Genomic DNA, 27,916 nt, shown 5'->3' with positions numbered 1-27,916 from the left:
AAAATGTTATCCTAAAACTAAAATTGAAACAATGGAAAAACCCCTAAGATAACCTGAAGAGAGCAAAAACATCTTACTGCATCTTGCTTTGAGCGATTGCATAATTGTGGCATCCATAATTTTAATTGCGATTAGAAATTCGACTGAATGTGCAGCCCTAATTTAATTAATTATTAGCTTTTTATCAACTCACAAGCCCACTGCAGTTCTTACATTAAGCCCAGATTGGGAAATGACAGTAAATGTTTATCATATAATCTGTAATCAGTAATGGGCTAATAAATAAATGGGCTTCCACTCACACCATAATATAATGTGATGGTCCTCAATGCAAATGCATTTGAATCAATTTCCCAAGTTTTTAACCTGATCAAATCTGTCAAATAAAAAAAATCAAAAACAGCCTTTGTGTCATTCCCCCCTTTTCTGGTTGTTCTGTTAAACCACTTTGTCAGCAGTGTGTGTATCATTTCACGGATGACAAAGTATTACAAACACAACTAAAGCACATCACCAGTTAATCATCATCAGTGAGAGTAATAATGAACCACATTATAACTTTACCACAAGTGAAATATGACACATCTTCTGACAGTCACCATTTCCATCCTTTATATCCAATAATATAATATAATATAATATAATTTAATATAAAAGACATCTGACAACCCCCAGAAACTTCTTCCTCTCTTTGATGGTGTATTAGTAAGTGGGTATATATATATATATATAGATGAGGACAAGTGTGAGTGATATAATGACTAATATGACCCCTCGTCCCATGTCTTGACTCATAAGCATTTTTAACCTGTTAAAACCTCAATGATTAACATGATTAACATGTGAGGTGTCTGAACTAGAGAAACTGGAGCCACACTAGCAGTTTGATCAGATTCTGCCTCAAGCATGGAGGACAAAAGTCACACAGTGGGGACCTTCCAGGTTGGGGACTATGCGGTGTTCGCCGCTCTGTTCGTGGTCTCCTCTGGTATCGGGGTTTTCTTCGCCATCAAAGAGAGAAAGAAAGCCTCGTCTAAAGAGTTTCTGGTCGGGGGCCGTCAGATGTCCTGCGGGCCAGTGGCCCTTTCTCTCACCGCCAGCTTCATGTCTGCGGTCACAGTGATCGGGGCCCCGTCAGATGTGTATAGATACGGGGCCTCGTATGTCATCTTTGGGGTCGCCTACACTTTCGTGGTGTTTTTAACCGCTGAGCTCTTCCTGCCTGTGTTCTACAGATCAGGCATCACCAGTACATACGAGGTACGGATACACATATTTCAGATTTGCATCGTCAGAAAAAATAAATAATAATAATAAAAAAAAATGTCACTAAATTATTGTATTATACAAATATCACCATATCAAAATCATCAATATAACACATATCCACTCCAGTGGACAGAAGTGAAGTATTGAGGTAGGATGAAGTTGATCAGATGTTGCAGGGCTTTTTGGAGGTCATGAGTTTATTAAGAAATCTCATACAGATTTGTTCTGATTTGTTTTTCTCACAGTATTTGGAGTTGCGTTTTTGCAAGCTTGTTCGAGTCGCAGCCACTCTGATTTATATCATTCAGACGGTGAGTGGCACTGAATGTTCAGACACATATTGTTTGGTTTTTGATCAGCTGTAATAACGCTGATTGCTCTGTTTTGACCTCTTCAGATTCTGTACACTGGTGTGGTCGTTTATGCGCCAGCTTTAGCACTCAATCAAGGTCAGTCTGCATTCATCACACAGATACTGTGGGGAAAAAAGAACCCTTTGACATCCACCTGAGTGGGTATTTATTTAATAAACTGTATACACGGTATTTCGTTTGTTAAATTAGACTGTCTTTATTGTTACTGTGACTCAGATAAAAGTCAGATCTAAATATAAGAGTGATTCACACAGAATGTCAATTACATAAACACAGATCTGTGTTGTTTTGTCATCAGTGACAGGATTTGATCTTTGGGGATCCATATTTGCCACTGGCATTGTCTGCACTTTTTACTGTACATTGGTGAGTGATGCTGAATTCAAACCTGAACTGATTTCACACTAACTGTGAGTGGAATTATGATTATGATACAAATTATGATTATTTATTTAGGATTGGTTATGATTGACTGTAATTATGATTTCTGTTAGGACACTTCTGTTAAATCCTAAAATGCATCAATAACTCATTAGTGAATACTTATGTTGTTTAAAAATGTGAATGTAAATTTAATCAATATTCTTTTAACACATCTTGTTTTGTCATGATTTTTTTTTATTATTAAACTGTGTGGCTTATAAACAGTATATATATATATATATATATATATATATCTATATATATATATATATATATATATATATATATATAATATATATATAGATATATATATATATATATATATATATATATATATATATATATATATATATATATATATATATATATATATATTAAAATTAAATATTTATATAATAAAATATTATTATATAAATATATTAAATAAAATTAAAAAATATATAATATAAACAAATATATAAACAGTAAATTAAAACTTGGAAAACTAATAATTCCAATATCCTGTTTACATGAAAATAGCAAAAAAAAAAAAATAAAACATCTTAATTTAGGTTATATATTTTACTACTTTTAAGACAAATTTGGGAAGCAATTAGTAATTTTGATACTGATCCAACTAGAAAGTTATTATGCATTTCAACAGAAAACACAAACTGTGTGAACGAACTGTTGAAATATTACTGTATATGTAATTCTGAGCGAAATGTTTAGAGTTGTGTGAATGGGCCGTTTTGCTCAGACAGAAACAGGAGAATCAGTGCCAGTGTGTGTGTGTGTGTGTGTTTAGGGTGGACTGAAGGCTGTGGTCTGGACAGATGCCTTCCAGATGGTGGTGATGGTGGTGGGGTTTCTCACGGTGCTGATCCAGGGTGCGAGTCGAGCGGGGGGGATTGAGTCTGTCTGGAGCACGGCTCACACTGGAGGCAGAATGGACGTCTTTGAGTACGTGTGTGCACACATACACTTAATCTACTCATGCCATACACAACCAAATTTTATTAGAATGAATATTGATTTATAGATTGTTTGCCAACATCAGTAAAGAAATGTGAACACTGACACTTTGTGATTTGTTATAGTACTTTTGTGCTCCATTGTTTCCAGCTTTGACGTGAATCCTCTGAGGCGCCACACGTTCTGGACGCTCTCTGTGGGCGGCACCTTCACTTGGTTGGGCATCTATGGAGTAAACCAGTCAACCATCCAGAGATGCATCTCTTGCAAAACAGAAGGTCATGCACGCTGGTGAGCACAAAGCCCTGTTAACCCATTTTGACCAGATTAAAATAAATAAATAAATAAAACGAATTAAACTAATTAAATTATTACTACTACTACTACTAATAATAATAATAAAAAAAAAAAAAACATGTATGTGTTTATACAAATGCAACTATCCCCATTTTGCATTTCATCATTAACAGTGTGTACTTAAGCAGCTGAATTAATTATTCGTTGTATTTTCATTTTTGGAATTTTGCACTTGTGTTCTTGTAACGTAAATTATGCACAAAATGTTTAAGAAATGCATGAAAAATATATACCTTAAATGCAATGTGTCACTTTGTATCTTCCAAATGCATAAGTGTACCTGAATATTGTTTAATCTGAATAATTGTAGGCCTACTCTTACTTTTGTATTTCTACTCAGATACATTTCCATTGAAAGATCTTTTTTTTTTTTTACTCCTTAAAATATAATTTATGCCTTTAAAGTACAAAAGTTCAAAGTTTTATGGTAACACTTTACTTAAGGCCTCTATGTATAATGAATTATAAAGTGTTATTAAAGGATATAATGTATTATAATCAATGTTGTGATACATTATATCTTGTCGTAAATAATTATAACCAAATTTAAAATGCATAGTGTAACAATGAATTGATAAGTGTTATAATGTTATAATGTAACTGTGGCTATAGTGCATTATAAGGTGCATTACCAGGCATAATTAATGAGTTAAAACTACTTTTATAATGCATTATACATAAAGGCTTTAATTAAGTAATTAAGTGTTATCAGTTTTATTTTAAACTCCAATAACCTGGCAGTCAACAGGTTTCAGCATCGGACCTAGTCAGGAGTCAGGACACTGAGAATCTTCTAAAATGTTTGTAAAAAAAAACAAAAAAAAAAAACTATGTTGCTTCACAAAGTTTGTTTCTTGTGTCTCAGGGCCCTGTATCTGAATCTGCTGGGTCTGTGGATCATTCTGTTCTGTGCTGTGGTATCTGGTCTGATCATGTACACGTTCTACTCGCGCTGTGACCCCTGGTCGGCTGGATCGGTCTCTGCTCCTGACCAGGTGATGATCTCCATACATCTATTTGAAATAATCTCTATGATATTGTAATTGGAATCTAACATGGAAACATGCTCATGTCTCTGTCAGGGGTTCAGAGTCATTTTTTAGCAGTATTATTAGTGGTGCTCGCTAAGGTAAGCATTGCTATTATTGTTGCTCACACGCCTAACATTACTGTATCCATTTTTATCTCAGCTCATGCCGTATTTTGTGATGGAAATTCTCGGTGCGTTTCCAGGACTGCCAGGCTTATTTGTCGCATGTGCATTCAGTGGAACGCTGAGGTAAGGTTCATTTTGTCCCTCACTGATTTTCAATTAATTCATCAAAGTTCACAATAATATATGTGATAGTAGAATAAAGCAATAAGCCGTGGTTTACAGTGAATTTATAACAGCTGGGCATTATTAGGTACGTCGCGAAGCAGAGTGCCTAAAACTCCCTTAGCTGTTATAAATTTACTGTAAACCACGGCTTCACGGGGCTTATTGCTTTTATATATGGTTATTCCATATACGTAGTAAGGTTTCACAGAATAAAACAGAGCAAATAAAGTGTAATGATATTAATAAAAACAGTATTCTTCCACAAAACAATGTAGTTCCTCAGAAACAGTTGTGGTTCCAACAAAGTGGTTGCCGAGCAACACACAGAAGTAAACAAAGGTGTGTGTTTGTAGAGTAATTTACAACAGCTTCGAACGTGGCTCAACCAATCAGAATCAAGGACCGGAACTATCCGTTTTATAAACTAAATGTTGTAACTTGTTTTCAGGTTTTGTATTGATTTGATCACAGGCCTCCATTTTTTGAGTGACCAATCCATTCCAAAAAAGAAACATAAAACTTGTTCTAATTGATGATGAAAACAAGTTGCTAAAAAGATTGAATCCAATATGTTGCAGTGGTATAGCATAATGAGAAACTCACAAGAAATGTTTTGTAGGCCAGCCATTATTGACTGGGAACACCACAAGTGCAACAATGTGAGGGGGAAAAAACAACAAAAACAACAACAACATTTTTTAGGAAGTTGTCATACCCTGTGTGAACAAAATCACTAATATTTAGTCCAATTTAATAGCTTTAACTAGCATTTATAGGGAAAAGAATAATTGGAACACAACATGAGGGTTAAACAGATTTCAGAAGACAGTCAAAGGTCGTATTATTCACTTCAAATTTCCAGGATAGTTAGACAGCAAATAATGACAGAACTTTCATTTTTGGATGACCTTCCTTTAAATGGGTTTTTAAGTATATTTTTCTAAGCAAAACATCTGACCTATAAAAGGAGACGTCATGCTCTGTTTCTGTTTTTCAGCACAGTAGCTGCCAGCATCAATGCTTTGGCCACGGTGACGTATGAGGACTTTGTGAGCCAGTGTTACAGAGATCTGTCCAACCGAGCGGCCAACTGGATCAGCAAAGCTCTGTGTAAATACATCCAGTTAAAAGAGGATACGCTCATAATCAGAATATTGATTCTGTCATGTGGCATGAGAGCAGATTTAATCACTAAAAGAGATTTGTCTTGGCGGATCAGTACATTATCATGAGTCACAGCAAGATGAAAAAGTCTGTTCATTCTGCAGAAAACAAAGCGCATCAGATCATCGGGTCTCCTGATTTTTTTCTAGGAAGGGTCTGACACTTAACGGGCAGAAGTAGGTCAAACAAAAGGCGGAGGGAACCAAACCAAAACCAAAGGCGGAGTGAACTGTATAAAGTTGGTCTAGAATCTGTAAAAGTATAACACTTAGCACTTTGCTCAAAGAATGATAACACCAGTTCACCTTAAACGGAGGACATTTACAGATTTAATTGATCTTGGAGGCCAGACTTTAGCATGCTTACAAAAGAGTGCGTATTATGAAAATAATAAAAGAATATACTTCAGTGCAAAATAAATGTAATGTTTTCAGACATTTAATCGGATGTTAACAGTAATTAAATGCAATCATATTATTGTTTAAATATATTTTAATTGCAATTAGTCAAATTTAAGAGTTTTTTTTACTTCCGTAAGTAGGATTCAGTACATCTTTGTATGTAGTTTCATAATTCTATCGTCTTTGAAATATAGTTAAAATGTCTTGCCGAATGTCATGAATTTCAAATTATTTGTAGTTGCAGTACAAATTTAGCATATTTTAAATATATCCAGATATAAAGATAATTAAAATGACTTTATAATCAGTTGCTTTACATGTGTTTTATTATGGTTGTCAAATGTATTTAAGTGTTTATAGTATAGAAATATAGTCATGAAAATGTACTTTACACTTAAGTGGACTTTTATGTCATTAATCTTCTATTATCTTATATTATTATTATTCATTTGAAGATTTGAAGTATACTTCAAGTGCACATTCAATTAAATACATATAAAATAAATAAATAAATAAATAAATAATAAACAATGGGAGGTTGATAAATCAAATATAGCTCCAAATCAAAAAAAATAAAGAACTAATTTAATTAAAACACACACACACACACACACACACACACACACACACACACACACACACACACACACACACACACACACACACACACACACACACACACACACACACACACACACACACACACACACACACACACACAAAACTCGCCATCAGTATGCCACTTATTTAGATATTTCTTGAATTGTTTGAAAATTGCTCCTTTAATTAACTAATTTCAGATATAATTTAATATCCCTAATTTTCAAAGTTAGTGCTACAGGTTTGTAAAAAATCACTAACCCTAAATCTAAAGAATAGCAATAATGATGCTTGATTTGGAGAGAACTACTAAATATTACTAACAGGTCTGACTGTGCTGATGTTCAGGTGTGGTGTTCGGTGTGGCCTGCACTACTATGGCCGTGGCTGCATCATATATGGGAGGAATTGTGCAGGTATCATGTGATTCTCATATGGGTCGAGATGATCTGTTCCTGCTTAATTTCCTGTCACTGAGTGTCTTTCTCCTCCTGTGCCTCAGGCGGCCCTTAGTATCCACGGCATGTGCGGAGGCCCAATGCTGGGCCTGTTTTCTCTGGGAATCCTGTTTCCTGTCACTAACCTAAAGGTTGATCTAACTTTCACCAGAGTTGTCATGAATTACTGGACTAAAAAAAATTATGTTTGGGATGTTTTAATTTGGTCAATTTTTACAATATATATATATAACATTTTCTATATAGAATATGTAAATCAACATTTAACAAGATTAGATTTATTAAGACAAAACAAATTTATTTTCTAATGCTTGTTTCATTTGTAAGCATTTTTTTCTAACCACTTGAAGAATCCTCTTTAGAAAACATGAAAATATAAAAGTATAAGTGTATAAATAATGTCACCATTATGAATACCAATACCAATATAAATATTTGCAAGTGGACTACAGTGTGTATAAATTCAAGTTCTGACAAAAAAGTAAAAACATTAATACATTTTGAATTTGTTCATCACTGATGTTAATATAGTTCACATCCTCTGTGATCTGTGGTTTTCTCTTTAGGGGGCAGTTGGGGGTCTGATCGTGGGCATCACTCTCTCGTTCTGGGTCGGTGTGGGGGCTTTCATTTATCCAGCACCCAGCAATAATACACGTCCACTTGAACTCAGCACTGCAGGCTGTAACTTCAACCTCACAGCTGATGGATCCAACCAGACATCAGTCAGCGTGAGCGCTCTCACCTCTGACAGGTGCAATGTGCTTCTACCATTCTCCCAGAGTCAGAGTACTTTAAAACAAACTTAAGACCCCATTTTTGTTGAAAGAAAATTGTGTTTGTCAAAGAGTGCACTCAGTTATCCTAAAAAAAGAATGGAAATTCTATAAAAGTGATCACATATGAGTAAAAATTATACATTTTCTCGCAGTCAGCACCCTTTTATCTATAAGAAACAAATTAGTTAATTTGATTAATCTTTTCTTGTATAATATAATATAAAAACTAGGACTAACAGTCCTTTTTTACTTTTTTTGTAATCATGCTGTAGTAATCATTCTAAGGTGTCTCTGTCTTGTGTTCAGGTATTGGCTTGCTGATTCATGGTACTCCATGTCCTATCTGTACTATAGTGCAGTGGGCTTTATTGGCACTGTAGCAGCAGGTCTACTCATCACACTGCTGACAGGTGAGAGCAACATTTCATTAGCTCACACTGACAGCAACAAAACACTTTGAGTTATAGACTGTTTAACATTGAAAAGAACATTGGTCTCACTGAAGGGACAATGCATACAGCAGAAGCTCATGAGAACTGTAATATCAAACAAAGTTAGGGTTCATACATACATTTATTCATACACAAATAACGTTAGTCAAGGTTTCTTTCACCAAAAATAGTTGCAAGTTCTGTCATTACTAACATAGGTCAATGATTCAGTGTTTCCCCAATCCATGGCTCCACTAAACATTCACAAAACAGCATTGCAAAAGAAGTTGTGTGGTTGGAACTACGGCTCTTGACTTGTGGTTAGAAGCGTAGTTTCTTAGTAGTATAACATATATCATGTTCTTGAGCAAAATAATAATAATGTTTGGGCAGATTGATCAACTCTGACTTCAACACAAAGCATTGTTTGAAGTCACTGTCAAGATGACTAAACATGACTAAACTGAAAGTCCAATGGTTATTTTCAAGTGGATGTGGGAGAATTCAAAGTTCTGTCTAGCAAACGTTTGGAGCACAGCAAACTTAATATTATCTTGCTTACTATTTAAGACTCATACTGTAGCTACCCTTTGACATCCATAATCAAGACACAGAGAGTTTCTGATGGGTGCTTCTTTCTTTATTTCGCCTGTGAAGAGCACCATTAATCTTTAGTTGTGTAGCACCATGAAACTACACAAAGAAACAACAAAACTAATAAATACAACTCATATACAGAAAAATATGATAAATAAAGTACACATTTACAGAGAAACTGATGAAAAAAAATAAACGATGAAATGAATAAAGACAGTTTGAAACATCTAATTAACAAGCAGAGCTCAAGATTAACATATACAAATGAGCTCATATGACTTTGAAATAAACGACAAAATGTAACATACTTCAAGTTCACATAACTCGCTCCACTTTACCAAAGGATACTAAGTTGAAATTGAGCAGAATCAAGGCACCATAACCATAAAACTCAATTTAAACACAATAAACTTCACACTAACATCAACCTATCCTACTATCTCTCAATACCACACCACACTGCATAAACCAACCAACTAATGCTCAAAACAAGTAATGCCTAGTTCACACTACAGGATTTTAAGCCCGATTTTAGCCCGATTTGCAAGTTAACGAGCTTGCCAACAGGTCTGGCTGTGATCGGGGGAAAATCAGCAGGTGATCGGCGTTCGGCAATCTTTATGTGTGAACTACTCAACAACACTTCAAAGAGACTCACTAACGCGTCGCTGATGGTAAACAAATATCTAGAATGCCAAATATCTGGACCGGTCGGACGACTCAACATCACATGGTGTCAGGTGTCGTGACAAGCTACAGCCAATGAGAGAGCAAGGCATGGGTTGAGGTCAGACGAAAGAAAAACAACAGCAGCAACATGGCTTAAAGAAAAGTTTGGACACAATAAATGGAGCAAATATTTTCACCGAGCAAACAGCTTGCAGCGCTAATTTCTTTTCGACATCCATTATCAAATAAATAGCTCCTGTTTCACGTGTTGTTTTCGCGTCATTCCCATTCCAATTCTCGAGTGTGTTTTCATGACTACACGTGGTTTGTAGAGTCGTAACGTGACAGAGTTGTTGTCAGCTTGTGTAGTGTGTAACCCCCGGTTGTGGATCATTTACCTAGAGTCATCTAGTGTGAACACCACAACGACTTAATGACAGACAATCAAGTCATGTAGTCTGAACAGCACAGCGATCTGCCAATGTTTACCGTCGTGTAGTGTGAACTTGGCTTAACATGCTCAGAACAAATTTAAAGTGACAACTCTGGGAGAAGAATTGTTAAATAAATTATGTTATTATTGTTTCCTTTGCACACAAAAAGTATTCTCATAGCTTCGTAAAATTAAAGTTGAACCTCTGATGTCACTTAGACTATTTTACTGATGTCCTACTACCTTTCTGTTCATTAAACGTGGTAATATCATTGCTGTCTATGGGAGGGTCAGAGAGCTCTCAGATTCCATCAAAAATATCTTAATTTGTGTTCTGAAGATGAACGGAGGTTTTACGGGTTTGGAACAACATGAGGGTGAGTAATTAGTGACAGAATTTTAATCTTTGGGTGAACTAACCATTTATGCTTTCTGGAGGAACCAATTTTTGATTGAATAAATGGTCTTGTTGAACTGAGGGATGATTTGATGTTGAGAAGGTATTGTAAAACCGTCATTCTGGTGTCTACAGGGCCAATGGATCCCAAAAAGGTAAAGCCAGGACTGACTCGATCAGTGAAGGACGTCATCTGCTTCTGCTCTGAGAAATTCATGCACGCAGACTTTAGTGAAGACAAAGAGGTGAAGAGCATCAGTTAGACTGTAGATTTGAGTATTTTGAATGCACACTCAACCTTTCTCTGCTTCTCTTAGGATTTGGGAGACTTTGGCATGGCATGGGAGAAACATACAGACACGGAAGGTGTTATAAAAATGGAGGAGAAGGTCAAGAGTGATAATGATAACCTGCATGAAAACGGTTACACTAATGCCGCTTTTGACCATAATGAAACTAGTCAAGTTAAGCAAAGCTTTAACTTTTTGACCAAATAAACAAATAGAAAATGTTCAATGAAGTCAAAGAATACATCAACTATTTAATTTAATAGATACATTTACAGAAAAATGACATCTAACTCTATGTTACAGACATATTTTGTACAATTCTTGTATGCATACTTTTTGCTTTATGTGTAAACACAGATAAAGGAGTCACATTAATAGCCTTTACATAAGAACTATAAACAATAAAATCATGTTGTGTCGTCACAGGATTATTGAACGTTATTCAAAATGACTGTGATTTTGCCAGTTAGACTGTGCTTCTGGATCAACATCTTTGGTTAGTTCTGAAGCCTAGTCCTAAAACCCGAGACACACTGCACGATTTTCGGCTGTCCCAGATGAAAGACTGGCATCATGAAACAATCTTTCGAATCAGATATCACCACAATTGTTTCACAATGTCAGTCTTTCACCTGGTACAGCCGAAAATCGTGCAGTGTGTCTCAGGCTTAACCCAGGGGTCCAATCCAGCTCCTGGAGGGCCACTTTCCTGCAGAGCTTGGCCTGGAAAATTTCCAACAATCTTGAAGACCTTGATTAGCTGGTTCAGGTGTGTTTAATTGGGGCTGGAGCTAAACTCTGCTGGATTGTGTCCCTCTAGGAGCAGGATTGGACACCCCATCTGTAAACCCAATTCTAAAACTGGTAGTACTCTTTCCAGTTCCTGGATCTGTCCTCTAGCAAAGTTTTTCTCAAATCCTAATCAACTGCACCTGAACCAACTACTTAGGATCTTCAGGAACACTTGATAATTGCAAACAGGTGTATGTTTTCATGTGGACAGTGAATCCGTATATTTTCTGAAATGATGATGTCATCAGCCCACATCTCACCCCTAGTCAGACACCACTATGTCACATAACAGCAACAGAAACATGAACAAACACTGAACAATTGTCTTTTTTATTAACTAACATTAATACAGATTAATAAATGTATTGTTCCATGTTCATTTGTAAACCACGCGCAAGGTTTATGCGCATAGTCCAAGTCTACTTCTCCGTTTTTAGTGTATCTCTGTGGTGGAATTACAGTGCCACATACTGGTCTGGCATGTATACTACATTGTTTTGTGTCAGTTTCATGTGGACGCAGATATTTCTTGAGAAGATTGGATAGGGAAAGCTCTGGCTTCATGTGGACATATTCTAAAACAACTTGAATTTCCCTCTTCTTACCCAGGGATCTCCAACGCTGCTCCTGGAAAGCTACTGTCGTCCAGCCCCAATTAAACACACCTGAACCAGCTAATCAAGGTGTTCAGGGTCACTTGATAATTACAGGCAGGTGTGTTGGATCAGGGTATGAACTGAAGTATGCAGGACATTAGCTCTTAACCCTGCTCCTGACACCCTATCCTGAATCTAACTCAACCCTACCCTATAAGATTCAGTTTAATGCTAACTCTAATCTCCTAACGCTAAGTCCAAGTCTAATCTTGACTCTTAAAGGGTTAGTTCACCCAAAAATGTAAATGCTGTCATTAAATAATTCTGTCCATAATTCAGAAAGCGTTTGATAAAATTATTTTTGTTTTCTTTGCACACAAAAAGTTTTTTCATAAAATTAAGGTTGAACCACTGATTTTACATGGACCATTTTAATGATGTCCTTACTACCTTTCTGGGCCTCGAACATTGTAGTTGCAGTCTATAGAGGATGGGAAAGCTCTTGGATTTTATCAAAAATATCTTAATTTGTGTTCTGAAGATGAACGTTCTTACAAGTTTGAAACGACATGAGGGTGAGTAATTAATGACCGAATTATCCTTTTTTTTGGGTGAACTATCTCTAAAATCCCACTGGATTTTAACCATCTTCAGCTTTAAACATTATTCCAAACTTTAATTCCCAATCCTTGCACCTGACAATTCTCATCTTCCAACCCTACTGCACCTACTGCCAGTGGCCATGATCTAACCATAATATCAGAGAGAAATGATGGGCATGTTTCTTAAGACCAGTGGTGTCCAGTCCATCTCCTGGAGGGCCACTATCCTGCAGTGTTTAGCTCAAATTCTAGAATTAAATATACCTGAACCAACTAATCATGGCTTTCAGAATTAATCAAAACTTCCAGACAGGAGTGTTTTGGCAGGCTGGAGCTAAACTCTGCAGGCCCTCCAGAAGCAGGACTGAACACTCCTGCACCAGACCCAACCGCATCCATGATTCTAAAATCTAAATAGTAGATGGGAATGTTGTTCTAGAACTTGGGTCTACAAACTTGATCCTGGAGGGCCAGTGTCCTGCAGAGTTTAGCTTTAGTTTAGTTCAATTTATTGCAATGATCCAAAAGGGAGTAACTAAGCCATATGCAAAACTAATTTTGTTTGTACCAACTAATAAGCTGTAAATATGATATAAACACTTTAATGAATCTGAACATGTAGGTCAGAACATCTTTACAAACTATTTGTACAAAAATCAATTCTGTTTACGATTCATAATGAGGCCCATTGGCTCCACACACATCCACTAGTATCATTGTTATTTGCATACCATGCATATACATTATGTAAACTGCAAAAACACAGAACTCTGAAATGGATTTTTAAAGTATGGATTTTCGAAAATGAAAACATCCTGCATCCTGTTTTAAATCTGAAAGTGCACCATGTATTAAGTTATTGTCTCTCAAAAGAAAGAGTCGACTCTGAATCATTGAAATGAGTCTTTTTTTAAAACGAATACCAAACAGTTTAATGTTGAAGTCAATATGAAATATTAGCATATTTTCCGCCCACTTGTTTGTCTTTTCGCATTTGTCTGGATGAATATGCAAATTCATTCTTTGCCACCAGGTGCCGCTTTTGGGGCTGTAAAAATCGCTGTTTCCCCGGTAACGCTGTACACAAAGCAGCGATGCACTCACAAAAGCTGCTTTATCAGGCATTATGAAATGAAAATGAGACCAATTGGACCAATCACCGCAGATTAGTGTCACGAAAAAGGAGAGGTTTGGAAAAATTAATTGTTAAACGAATAGTTGAGCAAATAAGGTAAAAATAAATGCATATTATAAGACAATGACAATGTTTTTTGACCTTGCATGCATGTCAACCTGTTGTTGGGGACTCCCAAAACCAAAATATGAACGTTTCATTACCCATAATAGGGGCATTTTAAATGCAAACCTAAGCAGTGACAGCAACATAGCTTCCAAAAACTCCAACTTTAAATTCCTAACTTTATAATAATACTAGCAATTACATTGTTTTGACTAATAACTGATGTTGCATGAATCGAGTCATTATTCAGATAAAATGCAGTGAGTCTGTGAGATGTTAAGCACTGACTATAAACATGCTGTTGATCATTATAAACATCTTTATTGTTTCATGTACTTATGACAGGCATTTTCAATGAAGACATTTTATACACAACCAAGTGTATTTGGTAAAACCTGAATAACATTTGTTGTCCAATAGCTTAAATTAATATTAATGAGATCACCACAAAGCCATTAACAACTGATCATTCATGACGAAGAACCACTACAACGTGTACTGATCTCAGGTCAGACTTCTCCAGTTTAAGCAGATAAAGGCCATGCACACTTCACAGTAAAAAGTGCACAGATACACAAAGGTTTTTCAAGAGCCCGAGATGGACTGGGCTTCTCAATGAGGTCATGCATAGATTACAGTACACCAAGAGAATGGTGTGTCATAGTAGAGACTACTTCCTGTTTCAGATCAGCCTCACATTTCCATTCTATTGATGAAATTCTGGTCCTGCTTAACATCCATAACACATAAATCGTCAAAGCACACTTTAGTTTCTAATACAGTGATTCTCGACTGGTTTTTATCCAGGACCAAAATGGCGACCCAACACAGTACCAAAATTGGTGCATTTTATTATTTGTGTTTATCATGTTTTTCCCTGCTGTCAATAAACTTACCAGAACAGACGAGAGAACAATTTTCAGTTGCGACTGACCAGTTGAGAACCACTGTTCTAATAAACTACACAGTAATAGTTTTTACATTTTTTATTTTGAATGTGAATCCTTAATAGAGGTAACGGGGATAAAATTACACTCCTAAAGTGCTTTCATGAAATTAACTTAAATTCAACTTTTATTCAGTGTAGTATCTATGAAGCGAGAACACAATCTAAGCTTTTTTGAGTCTATATCTGTACCCATATGGGGTCTTACCCATGCAAATGGAAAGTGCAAAAACATGTACTTAAAAAAGCAATACTTGATTCAAGCTAAGAAAATATGATACAAATATCTCATCTGCAAACACTCAAAGGGCCTGAGGAGGACAGATGCATTGACTGTGTTCGAAATGGAATACTAATGTATTTCTTGAATACTACTTGCATACCACACAGTACGTAATGTGTGCACTATTTTTTAGTATGTTAAAGAGAACACTTTATGCAATGACACATTACATTGCATGTTTGACTGAATTAAACTAAGTGGTATCTAGTCATCTCTCTGAAATAAACACGCTTATATTGCACTTTTTCTCAGTATGATCAGAGAATGAGTTGAGAAAATCATGGTTGATATTACTTTTAGTGCATATGTCACACTTAAATGCAAAGTCAAGTTGAACACATTGCATTGTGGGACAGCATCTAAAGCACTGCTCTATAATGCAGATTATAGCACATGTAGTAAGCCTTAATATTCCATGCATACAAAATTCACATTCTTTGCACGCTATACATAATACATACTAAAAAAAAAAAAAAAAATTGGTATAAGTAGTTGGATAGTATGCTATTTCGAACATAGTCATTGCCTTTTGAAAAACTGTGTAAGAATGAGATGCATGCTTGGAGCACTCACTTCATCAGCTTTACAGAACTCTCGCTCTCTTTCACACACACACACACACACACACACACACACACACACACACACACACACACACACATGCAAACACGCAGTTATGAATGCACATATTTAAACATGCACACATACACGCCCAAAAAAGAAATATACAGAAAATACATTTTACATTTATATATATAAAAAAGTAAAATAACATCATTTGTCTTCCATGTCCACTGTCCCAAATTGTAATTCTATCATCACATCTGTTTAAGCTTGAACTGTATGAATAATGGTGGATAGATTAATATGCTGTGATGTTTGATATTTTACAGTAGTTGACTATGTTTGGAGTCGAACACTAGCTTACTTCATACTGCACAGTTTATGTATACTGCATACTATTTTTAGTATGCCAAACAGCATCCATTATGCAACAATAAATGCTTCAAACAGTAGTATGCTACATTGTTGCTACATACCATATTGATTCAGGAGTGAGAAAATGAAAACGGTAAATTTGCATTTTCATAATCAATTTTTGGTGTTCCAATCAAATAATGAATCAAGAAGGAGTTAAATTTTTTCTAGTACATTAAAGGGATACTCCATCTCAAAATGAAAATTTTGTCATTATTAACTTACCCCCATGTCGTTCCAAACCCATAAAAGCTTTGTTCATCTTCAGAGCACAATTTAAAATATTTTGGATGAAAACCGGGAGGCTTGAGACTATCCCATAGACTGCCAAATAAATAACAGTGTCAAGGTCCAGGAAAGTATAAAAAGCATCGTCTGAATACTCCATCTGCCATCAGTGATTCAACCGTAACGTTATGAAGCGACGAGAAAACTTTTTGTACATGAAGAAAACAAAAATAACGACTTTTCTTCCGTCTCTCCAAATCAGCATAGCACCATTTTGGCAATTCTGAGCTGTACGCAGGTGGCGTACGCTCTTCTGTATCAGCTGCGCCACAAGGATACGTTTTTTACGTGTATTTACGCTTTGGTTTGAAAGACAACAGTGCATCGGCGGAGAGCGGCTGACACAGAAGAGCGTAGGCCGCCTGCGTACTGCTCAGATTTGTCAAAATGGCGCTACGCTGATTTGGAGAGATACAGAGGAGAGGAATTGTTGAATAAAGTCATTATTTTTGTTTTCTTCATGTACAAAAAGTTTTCTCGTCGCTTCATAACATTACGGTTGAATCACTGATGGCAGATGAACTATTCTGACGATGCTTTTCATATCCTGGACCTTGACACAGTTATTTATTTGGCAGTCTATGGGACAGTCTCAAGCCTAACTGTTTTCATCCAAAATATCTTAAATTGTGTTCCGAAGATGAACGAAGCTTTTACAGGTTTGGAACGACATGGGGGTAAGTGATTAATGACAAAATTTTCATTTTGCGGTGGAGTAACACTTTAATCCCACTGGAAATAGAGTGCTACAGGGATGAGATAGGCCAATGCACTTCCAGTTCTATTATTCTGAACAAAAGTATTTCATCACTGCATCACTCTATTGTACTGTAGGTTTAAGTCGAAAGCATTGCATTGAGGGATACTGCATTCTACACAGCTCACACAGGTTGTATGCTTAATACTTTTGCAAACATACTAATTCATCCAGGTGTTTTACACACAGAGAAAATTCACAGCATACATACTATATACTGCAGAGATACTAGTATGTTGTTCCAAAGATAGCCACTGTCTTGCACATAGGCTGATGGAAACACAAAACTCATGACAGCCGAGCAACAAACACAGCTCACTCACACATCAATTCAGCTCACACACGCTACAAAACCAGGCCTATGAACAAAGCACATAGTCTTATAAAATAATGAAAAACAAATAAACAACATGCAATAAAAAAACATGCATGTTACTTACAGTATATCACCATTTTGCCAATATTGGCTATTTGTTTTATTTCATTTGCCTTGACACAATGACTTATTGTACTCAAAGACAGATCTGCATATCTTTTCAAGGCGATGCAGTACATAAAAACTGTTCATTTGCATAAACAAACTGATTTTTATTTGGTAACCTTTACCAGAAACCACTTTTGTAACAAGAATCACAATGTATGATGCTGGCAAGCGAAGAGAGAGGGCGCACTGGTAAATATGTTCGAGAGTAAACGTCGTCACATTGCCTGGTCACCAGGTAGAGAACTGCTTCAAAGCTGCCACGCACAGAGACGCAGACAAGTAGGCAAGCAGAAAACAAGAACTCCAAAAGCCCTTCATCTGCACAGTAAACAGTCCAACTGCACAAGTGCTCCATTCAGAACTACTACAGAACACAGATGAAAGAGCAGCGCCACTGCAGGCCATGCTGAGAAGGATGCGTGTTCAATGAATGATATTTCCCACCTACACACTGGAGTTTACGGTGTGTCAGAAAACACTGTAATCCATTGATCTCAATGTTGATGATGCTTCACATGGACAAAGCGGTGGTTTGTGGAAGTGAAACTCCTTCATGTGCTGCAGCGTACTCTGGCACAGACGTTTGTTGACTCTTAAGAAGCCAGGTGGATCCAGTTGTGTTTTCGGAAATCCATTTGATTTAATTTCCGCTTGATTTCAAACTAATCCCTTTCATTCCATACCCTCAAGACACATTTCTATTGATAAAATGCCCAATCATGACTTTCTTTAGTATAGTGATTCTCAAACTTCTTTATCCCAATCCATAATTTTGCCAGACTGCTTTCATAGCTACTTTTAGCTAATGAGCCAAAAGTTTAAGTAGCCAATCAGTAAAGTTTTAGAACTACTCAGGATGAAAATATAGGATAATCGGAGGTCTCGGGTAGGGATGTGATTGAGAAGAACCTCTTTGGTGCAGAGTACAGCTGCCAACTCTTGGCTCTAAAGGGCCACCCGGAGATCAGGTTTTGACCCGAAACACTGAATCCATTCCCTGGTTTGTCACAGCAATGATAAGTGGGCAGCCCATGCATGGAGTCAATAAAGCTAGCTGTCCAAGGTAGCAAAACGGTTGTACATGAATGTCCGTGTTCATATATGTGCTGCAGGTGTGCATGTTGCAAGGACGCTTGTCCGCCGCTCTTTATGTGCTTTTGTGGGTAGTGTATGTGGTTCTCCATTGGGCATTTTTTGTGTATTTATGGACAGGCATGGCTAAGGCCACTCATGGTGATAACGTTTGCCATTCTTTTTCCGCTCTTTCTGCAGGTGCTCCAGTTCCGTCTCATACATCATCTCCTGCATCAGGTATTTCTCCCTGCGCATGCGATCAGATAGGTCTTTGGGCATGTCTGGAATCATATGGGCTATGAAGGTCTTAATGCCAAACACCAGGTGCTATGTAAAATATAACAGACAATGGAAAAAAAAATCACAAACATGAAATAATCTTAGGTTGCATTGCAACACTGAGAAGTAGCTAAATTAGCCTTGCGTGAAGGAAGACCAGTGCAATCATGGTCCCATGACAATGAGCACTTCAGAATCTCATTAATAATAAGTGATTTAGGTACTTTATTTGCATACTGTTTTAAGAATACTGCTTATTTGGACATTCTACTAATTTTTTTCCCAAAATTAACATATTCTAAAGGTTCTTTGCTAGAATAAGTCTATTTGCCTAAAGTCTGGCACCCAAGATTTGATACATTGCTCTAGTGTTACCAGTTCCTCTCTGCTAACTCCAAGCATGGCTTGAATAGACAATAGCTGGGATGGGAGCCAGGCATGTTAACAAGAATGCTAAGAACCACAGTTCCTCTTCAGGAACTCGGAGTGGGTCGGAGAACGCTTTGGGAATGCCTCTAGCATGACCGGCTCTTAATCACATGTGTAATCAGTCTAATGGATGGGCGAGACGTCATAGGTGGGTGACGTCAGAGACCAGAAAGGTTAAAAGCATGTGCGGCGAAGCCGGCATTAGCCTTCTATCATACAGCAAGCGTTCTGTGTGTGTGTCAGTTCCATATTCGTTTGTGAGTCTTATTTAGTGTTGTTTATCAAAAAAAAACATGTCAAAAGCATGAGACAAAAGCAAACACATTCTGGGTGAGGGCAGGCATTTCAAACTGTTTGTGCGTTGTCTGCCTCAGAGCCTGCTCTCAAGAAAGCTGACTGCCCGCACTGCGAGCGGCTTCCCCTGCATATTCTCTGGTCCAGGAAGGCTCTCTTTGCTGAGGGAGCCTTTGCTAGCGTTCCCTGCGGCGCTGGTCCCACTTCCGCCAAGGCGGAGTGGTGGTCATGCTCGTGAGGTTCGCAGATGGATCTGGCAGAAGGAATGGAGATGGGTGTTCCTCACCCGCCAGATTCAGAACCTGTTCTCTGGGATCGGTAGTGCACTACTACCCCCCGGGGAGCGTGCTCGGCGCTCCACCTGTCTTCTTCCGAGGAGGTTGACGTGGTGGGCGTCGACGAGGATTCGGCCCCTCAGTCACCCCAGTATGAGGACCTGTTGGAGGTGGTAACTCGTGCCGTGGCAAAGTTGAACATCGATTGGCCCGCTGAGAAAAAGGCTGAACTTCAGAAAAGGAAGTTAGATGAGCGTTTTCTGTGGACGGCTTTCCGAGGATATTATGGACACTCTCTTGAGGAAGATTTTAGCTCAATCAGAGCAGACGGTGGTTCGACAATGAGATGTCGTTCTCGCCCACATGAAGGAGCTGGGGTTAAGACTAAACGCCAAGAAAAGTGTGCTTTCTCCATTACAGAGGACCACTTATCTGGGCGTGGTGTGGGATTCAACCATGATGCAGGCATGATTGTCACCTGCTCGGATCAAGTTGATCCTCACTGCAGTCGCGAGAGTGAGAGAAGTCTGGTCACTCACTGTCAAGCAGTTTCAGAGACTGCTGGGTCTGATGGCAGCTGCGTCCAACGTGATATCTCTTGGCCTGCTGTACATGAGACCCCTACGGTGGTGGCTCAAGACCAAGGGGTTCTCCCCGAGGGGGAAACCCACTTCGCATAATCAAGGTCACATGGAGATGCCTACGTTTCTTGGATATGTGGAGAAAGCCTTGGTTCTTGTCTCAGGGCCCAGTGCTGGGAGCTCCTTGTCGCCGCGTAACACTAGCGATGGACATGTCCCTCACCGGCTGGGGTGCAGTCATGAGTGGCCACCCTGCCCGCAGTCTGTGGAATGGTCGCCATTTCACGTGGAACATCAACTGTCTGGAGATGCTGGCCGTGTTTCGAGCTCTGAAACACTTCCTCCCGGACCTAAGAGGCCACCATGTGTTGGTGCGCACTGACAACTCAGCGATAGTCTCTTCAACCACCAAGGAGATCTGCGTTTGCACCCCCTTTACAGGCAGGCGCACCAGATCCTTGTGTGGGACCAGAACAAACTCCTCTCACTCAGAGCAGTTCATATTGCTGGGCATCTCAATATGGGAGCAGACATCCTGTAGAGGCAGGGTCCATGGCCCGGGGAATGGCGGCTTCATACCAAGGTGGTGAAGCAGATTTGGAGAGTTTTTGTCCAGGCTCAGGTGGATCTGTTTGCAACTCGAGATACATCGCACTGTCCCCTCTGGTACTCTCTGTCTCATCTGGCTCCACTGGGGCTGGATGCTATGGTACAGACTTGGCAGAGGCTTCATCTGTATGCCTTTCCCCCAATCACTCTGCTCCCAGGAGTTCTGGAGAGAGTGCACCGGGACGGGGTCTGTCTGCTGCTAGTAGCCCCATTCAGGCTGGGCCGAGTATGGTTCTCGGACCTGATTTCTCTCCTTGATGGCTTTCCATGGGCGATTCCCATCAGGAGGGATCCCCTCTCACAGGCGGAGGGCACTATAATCCACCCACGCCCGGAGCTGTGGAAGTTATAGGTGTGTACGCCTTGAGGTGGAAACTTTTCACTTCTTGGTGCTGAGACCACCAGCTCGACCCAGTTAACTGCCCGGTTGGTACAGTACTGGAGTTCCTGCAGGCCCGTTTCTCCACAGGATTGACCCACTCCACCTTGAAGGTCTACGTGGCAGCCATTGCGGCCTACCACGCCCCTCTCGGTGGCCAGTCAGTGGGAAGACATCCCCTGGTTACACGTTTCCTCCACAGTGTGCTGAGGCCTCCTGTACATTCTCGTGTCCCTACGTGGGACATGGCTGTGGTGTTAGAGGCTCTCTGTAATCCTCCATTCGAGCCAATCGAGGAGATTTCTGATCGCCACCTCACTATAAAGACTGCCTTTCTGCTGGATATATCTTCTCTTACGAGAGTTGGGGACCTGCAGGCCCTTTCCGTGGCCCCTTCCTATATAGATTTTGCGCCTGGTCTGGCCAAAGCATTTCCCTACACTCGAGTGGGGTATGTCCCTAAGGTCCCCTCTTCTATGCCACAGCCTGTCGTACTCCAGGCCTTCAGTCCTCCTCCCTTCAGGGAGCCAGACCAGAAGAAGCTTAACTGTACAGTATATGTCCTGTGTGAACATACGTCCACAGAGCTGTGCTGTGGAGAAGGGCGGACCAGTTGTTTGTTTGCTCTGGTCCCCCTAAGAGAGGTCTTCCCACTACAAAACAGAGACCCTCAGTCAATGGATAGTAGATGACATCTCTATAGCCTATGAGTCCTCTGATCTTCTCTTGCCCTTGGGGGTCAAGGCTCACTCCACTAGAAGTGTGGTGGCCTCAAAGGCCTTTTTAGCAGGTGTCTCTATGCAGGACATCTGCAATGCTGTGGGTTGGTCCATGTCCCTAACCTTTGTCAGGTTCTATGGACTAAATATGTGAGCCACTCCAGGCTCTTCTGTTCTCTTGTCCTAGCTGTGCAGGTTCTGACACTAGGCAGAGACTTGAAAGTCTGGTGTCGTGGGCATTCTCGTTCCCAAAGCGTTCTCCGATGCAGCTCGAGTTCCTGAAGAGGAACGTCTCAGGCTAGGCATGTAACCATGGTTCCTCGAAGGAACGAGACGCTGCGTTGCAGTGCCACACTTCCGGCATCTCTGCCGGCGCTTGCTTCATTCCTAGAGGCTAATGCCGGCTTCGCTGCATGTGCTTTTAAGCTTCCTGGTCTCTGACGTCACCCGCCTATGATGTCTCGCCCATCCATTGGACTGATTACACACGTGATTTAGAGCCGGTCACGCTGGATGCATTCCCAAAGCGTTTTACGACACAGCGTCTCATTCCTTCGAGGAACCATGGTTACATGTGTAACATGACACGTTTCTTGCATAAGTGGCTAATGCATCTCCTGAGGCCAGGAGTTTCCCTGCATAGTTTGTACTAGCTGGCCTCCATTACACTAGAACAGGGGTCTCCAAACTCGGTCGTGGAGGGCTGGTGTCCTGCAGAGTTTAGCTCCAACTTGCCTAAACACATCTGCCTGGAAGTTTTTAGCATTCCTAGTAAGACCATGATTAGCTTGTTCAGGTGTGTTTAATTAGGGTTGGAGCTAAACTCTACAGGAAACAGGCCCTCCAGAACTGAGATTGCAGACCCCTGCTCTTAAAGCTTATAAGCTTGATCAAAGAGCAGGTTTTTTTAAACTACTTAAAATCATACATAGCTTGTAGCTTGGCAAGCTAAAATTTCAAAGTAGCTTTTCCAAGCCAGCAATTTAAGGTGAGGCCAATGTAGGCACAATATGAACTTGAGGTATGGGCTCAACATGGGTTTGTCCCACTTGAGTTCCATGATGGCCCTATCTGAATTATCCCCATTATGGGCTCTAAATGGAGTGGAATGGAACCTGTGGACAAACCCATTAAGAGCCTCAAGTCCATTTTTGTGCTTACACTGGCTCCCATGAAATGTTGGCTGGGATTGTTAATGGTGTAAAGCATTACTTAGATAATATTGTTAAATTGTTAAATAGCACTGACCTCAAAGACTATGATGAAGGCTAATCTGGCAGCCAAAACATGCCAGAACTGCAGGGTGAATTCGTAGGGTTCAGGACTCCATGGAGGCGCTCTGTAATCTCGATACCTGTAGAGGGGAATAAGATAAATTTACCTTGAGAAAAAGACAAAACCCAACTGAAGAACAAGCATATAACAACATGAAACTGTAGCATGAGTGTTGCTGTACCTGCAGTATTGAGGATGATAACTCCCATTTTTCAATTCACCCATATTAAAAACAGACAGGCTGTTGTTCAAGTATCCTCTTAGACATCTGCGGAAAGACACACAAAATGCAAATACACAGCATTAGCAACACAGAGATTTACACAAATTCATAATTTTATTTCTGTCATGACAACTCTCGAAGGGATTGGCATGGTAATGCACATGAAAATGTTACTGTATTTGGTCTTGGCGGAATAGATCTGCTACGCTGCTTCTGCTTCAGAGCAAGTACCGAGACTTGCTACTGCCAATACATCCACAACATGCTGCTGTGAGCATGTAAGAAATATTGCTGCTGCAAATATAACATACATGAAATAACCCCCTTATAGCACACATGAATCACCTCACAGCAGATCTATACAGGTGGATCTGGGGAAGGTTGAGGGTTTCTGAAGCAAGCTGCAACTGCTACGGCAAGCACTAGTCATATATTTGAATGCTGAGCAGCGAGCTCATTGGCTACCGATACAGGAGAGAACCAATCAGCTGTGCCATGTGATACTGATGTCATTAGGTCAGATTGAGTTAGACCTATTGGACTGCACCATCTGGAGTTTCAGGCCAGAACTCTGTATATATCTAAATGCACTGATAATGTAAAAGGTGAGGCCGAACCATCTTGGCAACCACCCATCACCAATAGAGGTGCTAACTAAATAAATCTACTTATCTTTATAATGCACATGCCACTGGTGTGTTTGGCCCTGTAATTGCTGCTTGCAGCTATTTTGAAATCTTACTTCTCATGCCGGTAACCCTTGTCCACACAGGGCCCATATTTGAAAGCATAGACAAAGCGAGGGATGTAATCTGAAGTGATGGCAATGACGAATGCATTTGTTATGACAGCCACGACTCCAATTCCCTCCAGGACACCATGCCAGATACCTAATTAAAAAAATATATATACAAAACAAATATATCAAATCAAAATATACTGAAATTTGTCAGAACTGATAACACATGAATCTATAAAGTAATCTGCTACATTAAAGAACATTAAGAATTGATGTATCCTATTTACTGTGAATGTTCATCCTAACAATCTATATTTACAACAGACTAAATTAAGTAGTCACAACAAACAACTCTTGTGTTTCTTGCACTTAGATTGGAATTAATTGACACCAGGCTAATTGAGGTGAAAAGGACCAACCGATGTCAGTAGCACGAGCAGGCATCGGTCTCCTCCACTGCGTGACAAACTTGTAGGCGTCTAATCGGATCTCGATTATGTTGTTGAGCAGAGCAAGCAGAGGAGCCAAAGGAAATGCCGCCACAAAGATTGTGGTGAAACCAAACTGTAGAACTGTACAGAAAACAGACGAAACTTGCAACCTGTCTAGATTACAAGCGAACACTGACACAAATGCATGCACAATGCCCTGATAAACATAATTCAATCTCAGTACTCAAGGGCAAAGCAGTTATCTTCATCCATCAGTTACATTAATATTGATGTGTTATTATTAAGGCAGCTATTATCATGACCGTTTAACTAGGTAACTAACTTCTGCTTCACCATGACAGATAATGACGCACTTCACAAGATCTCACAGTAGGTGTTGTCGAGCGGGACTCACCCATCTCCAGATACTCGTCCACCAGCCCGTGGGCGTTCATAGGCTGCAGGTTCCAGTCTCTATCCCACTGTGGCAGCTGTTCTTTACTCTTATTCTGCTCTCCTGCACGTTTCATCTTACGCCGGGACCACCAGTTCTGCAGCAGTCTGAGCAAGGAACGAAAGCGGGAAAATACACTTCAAATTTGATCATAAAGAGTGATGGTTATGGCCAAATAATAAATAATCAAGTACCTGAGTAGTACATGTGCTTTAGTATGTTAGTCAGCAAATTAGTGTACTTATTCAAAGCACAACAAAAGATTATTAAAACACAATTATTTAAAATGTACTTTTAATTTGATGTTGTTACAAAGTGTTTTTAAACAGTGTACTGAAACACAGTCATGAAAGTATATATTAGTGTACTATTTTAAGTTAATAATAACAGAGTTGCCATTTTTCTGTGAACACTGAACAGAGCACAGTAATGTTAATCTAAACTAACATCCCTCATCATAATGGTTTGCTGAGAATCTGTTAAGTACACTCTGTTGTCGAGGCTCTTTCTGATGAGGCATACATTTCTCTCTGTACTGCAGGGTTGGCAAAATCAGTCAGCCGTGAACGCAGTGGACTGGAACTAAGGACAAACTCTCTCTTTGAATGTTCAGTGCAGCAAACACCTCCTGTTCGGGCTAATAATTGAAGAACACAGACCTCTGTGTTCATAGACTCAATAACAAAGTTGGATCTTATGAAACAAAGTATTTTTCCCAAACATTGCAATTGTTTAACAGTCTTGTGTTTTAAGATTACAGGAGGGCCCGCTGATACTCACGGGTAGCCCAGCTCCATGAAGTTATTCCAGATCTGTTTCAACACCATAATCACTCCCATCTGTAGGCACAAGTCAATCAGACAACCACTGGGATGACACTAAAAAAATAAAATAAAATACAATTTGGTTAATGTATAGAATGTATATGACACAAAATTATAATCCAGTACTCTACATGTTAGTCAGCACATCAAAATAAAAGTACTTCCTTAAAACACATAAAAAATGAGTAAAATAGTGATTTAAAATGTACTTTAAAGTAAAACCTTTAATTTGATAGTAGCACATTTTAAAAGTGTGTAATCTTAGAGTACTCTTTCTGTAATTACACTTAAGTGGCCTTTTATTTCATTCAAATAATTCTGTCTGCAAGTGCAGCTCTTAATTAAGATTTCTAAGTTTTGAAATTTAATACAATTAAGCACATTTGTTTTTCACATGGGTGGTTTTGATTATATTTGTGACCCTGGACCACAAAACCAGTCTTAATTCGCTGGGGTATATTTGTAGCAATAGCCAAAAATACATTGTATGGGTCAAAATTATAGATTTTTCTTTTATTCCAGAAATCATCAGGATATTAAGTAAAGATCATGTTCCATGAAGATATTTTGTAAATTTCCTAGCATAAATATATCAAAACTTCATTGCTAAGAACTTCATTTGGACAACTTTAAAGGTGATTTTCTCAATATTTAGATTTTTTTTTGCACCCTCAGATTCCAGATTTTCAAATAGTTGTATCTCATAACAAACCATAGATCAATGGAATGATTATTTATTTAGATGATGTATAAATCACAATTTCGAAAAATTGACACTTAAAAGGGTCATATGATGCTGCTAAAAAGAACATTATTTTGTGTATTTGGTGTAATGAAATGTGTTTATGCAGTTTAAGGTTCAAAAAACACATTATTTTCCACATACTGTACATTATTGTTTCCCCTCTATGCCCCGCCTTCTGAAACACATCGATTTTTACAAAGCTCATCGATTTGAAAAGTGAGGTGTGCTCTGATCTCTCTATCCAGTGTGTTGTGATTGGAATACCTCAAGCGTGTGACGGAAATGTTACGCCCCTTAACATAATGTGATGCCTTGTCCGGCCAGAGCGACGAGACAAAAAATAAAACCCATTATAAACCTGTTATAAACCTGATTTCTAGCCATGTCTTCTTTTGGAAGGCCAAACAAAGTAGTTAAACTTTCTCATGAAACAGCGTCACACACTGCGACCTTGAGTAAGTGGAGGCCGGAGGCCTAGAGTGAGCCACGGCCAGCTTGAGTGAGCAGAGGCGGGCGGCTTGAGGCGGATTCTATGAAGGAGCGTACCTTGTGCTTGCAGCAACCCCATGTGATGACCCCGGGTTGGACTCTGCTTTGTTTACAGTTAAAGCCGATCCGGCGATCCACAGTGCAAAGTTGATGTATTTCCTCAGCGACCAGCACGGATCAGCTCCAGGCATGACGAAGCGGATATTGTTCTCTT

The 27,916-nt window shown here is 39.1% G+C and overlaps 2 protein-coding genes across 4 annotated transcripts in view; one reads left to right on the top strand and one right to left on the bottom strand.

Annotated features, from left to right (window-relative positions):
• The first annotated feature begins 891 nt into the window (after positions 1-891).
• Positions 892-12,022, top strand: slc5a12 (solute carrier family 5 member 12). The gene is made up of 15 exons (XM_019110616.2): positions 892-1,260; positions 1,515-1,580; positions 1,667-1,718; positions 1,942-2,009; positions 2,854-3,008; positions 3,171-3,311; positions 4,243-4,372; positions 4,568-4,656; positions 5,696-5,808; positions 7,212-7,279; positions 7,366-7,452; positions 7,888-8,075; positions 8,407-8,510; positions 10,763-10,872; positions 10,945-12,022. The coding sequence occupies exons 1-15, from the start codon at positions 907-909 to the stop codon at positions 11,122-11,124; spliced, it is 1,905 nt and encodes a 634-aa protein (XP_018966161.2). The 5' UTR covers positions 892-906; the 3' UTR covers positions 11,125-12,022.
• A 5,380-nt stretch (positions 12,023-17,402) lies between these two features.
• Positions 17,403-27,916, bottom strand: part of LOC109096436 (anoctamin-3-like) — a 96,676-nt gene continuing 86,162 nt past the window's right edge. For all 3 annotated transcript variants that reach the window (XM_042753588.1, XM_042753589.1, XM_042753590.1), the window contains 7 exons: positions 26,425-26,522; positions 25,606-25,751; positions 25,179-25,331; positions 24,763-24,910; positions 23,979-24,065; positions 23,771-23,876; positions 17,403-19,284 (listed from right to left, as the gene is read on the bottom strand). In XM_042753588.1, coding sequence (XP_042609522.1) covers positions 19,102-19,284; positions 23,771-23,876; positions 23,979-24,065; positions 24,763-24,910; positions 25,179-25,331; positions 25,606-25,751; positions 26,425-26,522 — 921 coding nt within the window. In that variant the 3' untranslated portion in view covers positions 17,403-19,101. The remainder of the gene's footprint in view (positions 19,285-23,770; positions 23,877-23,978; positions 24,066-24,762; positions 24,911-25,178; positions 25,332-25,605; positions 25,752-26,424; positions 26,523-27,916) is intronic.

The sequence above is a fragment of the Cyprinus carpio genome, chromosome B25 (genome assembly GCF_018340385.1).
Source record: "Cyprinus carpio isolate SPL01 chromosome B25, ASM1834038v1, whole genome shotgun sequence".
Classification (NCBI taxonomy): Eukaryota; Metazoa; Chordata; class Actinopteri; order Cypriniformes; family Cyprinidae; genus Cyprinus; species Cyprinus carpio.
The sequence above is the reverse complement of the archived record's forward strand: the minus strand, read 5'-3'. Positions and strand labels throughout refer to the sequence as shown.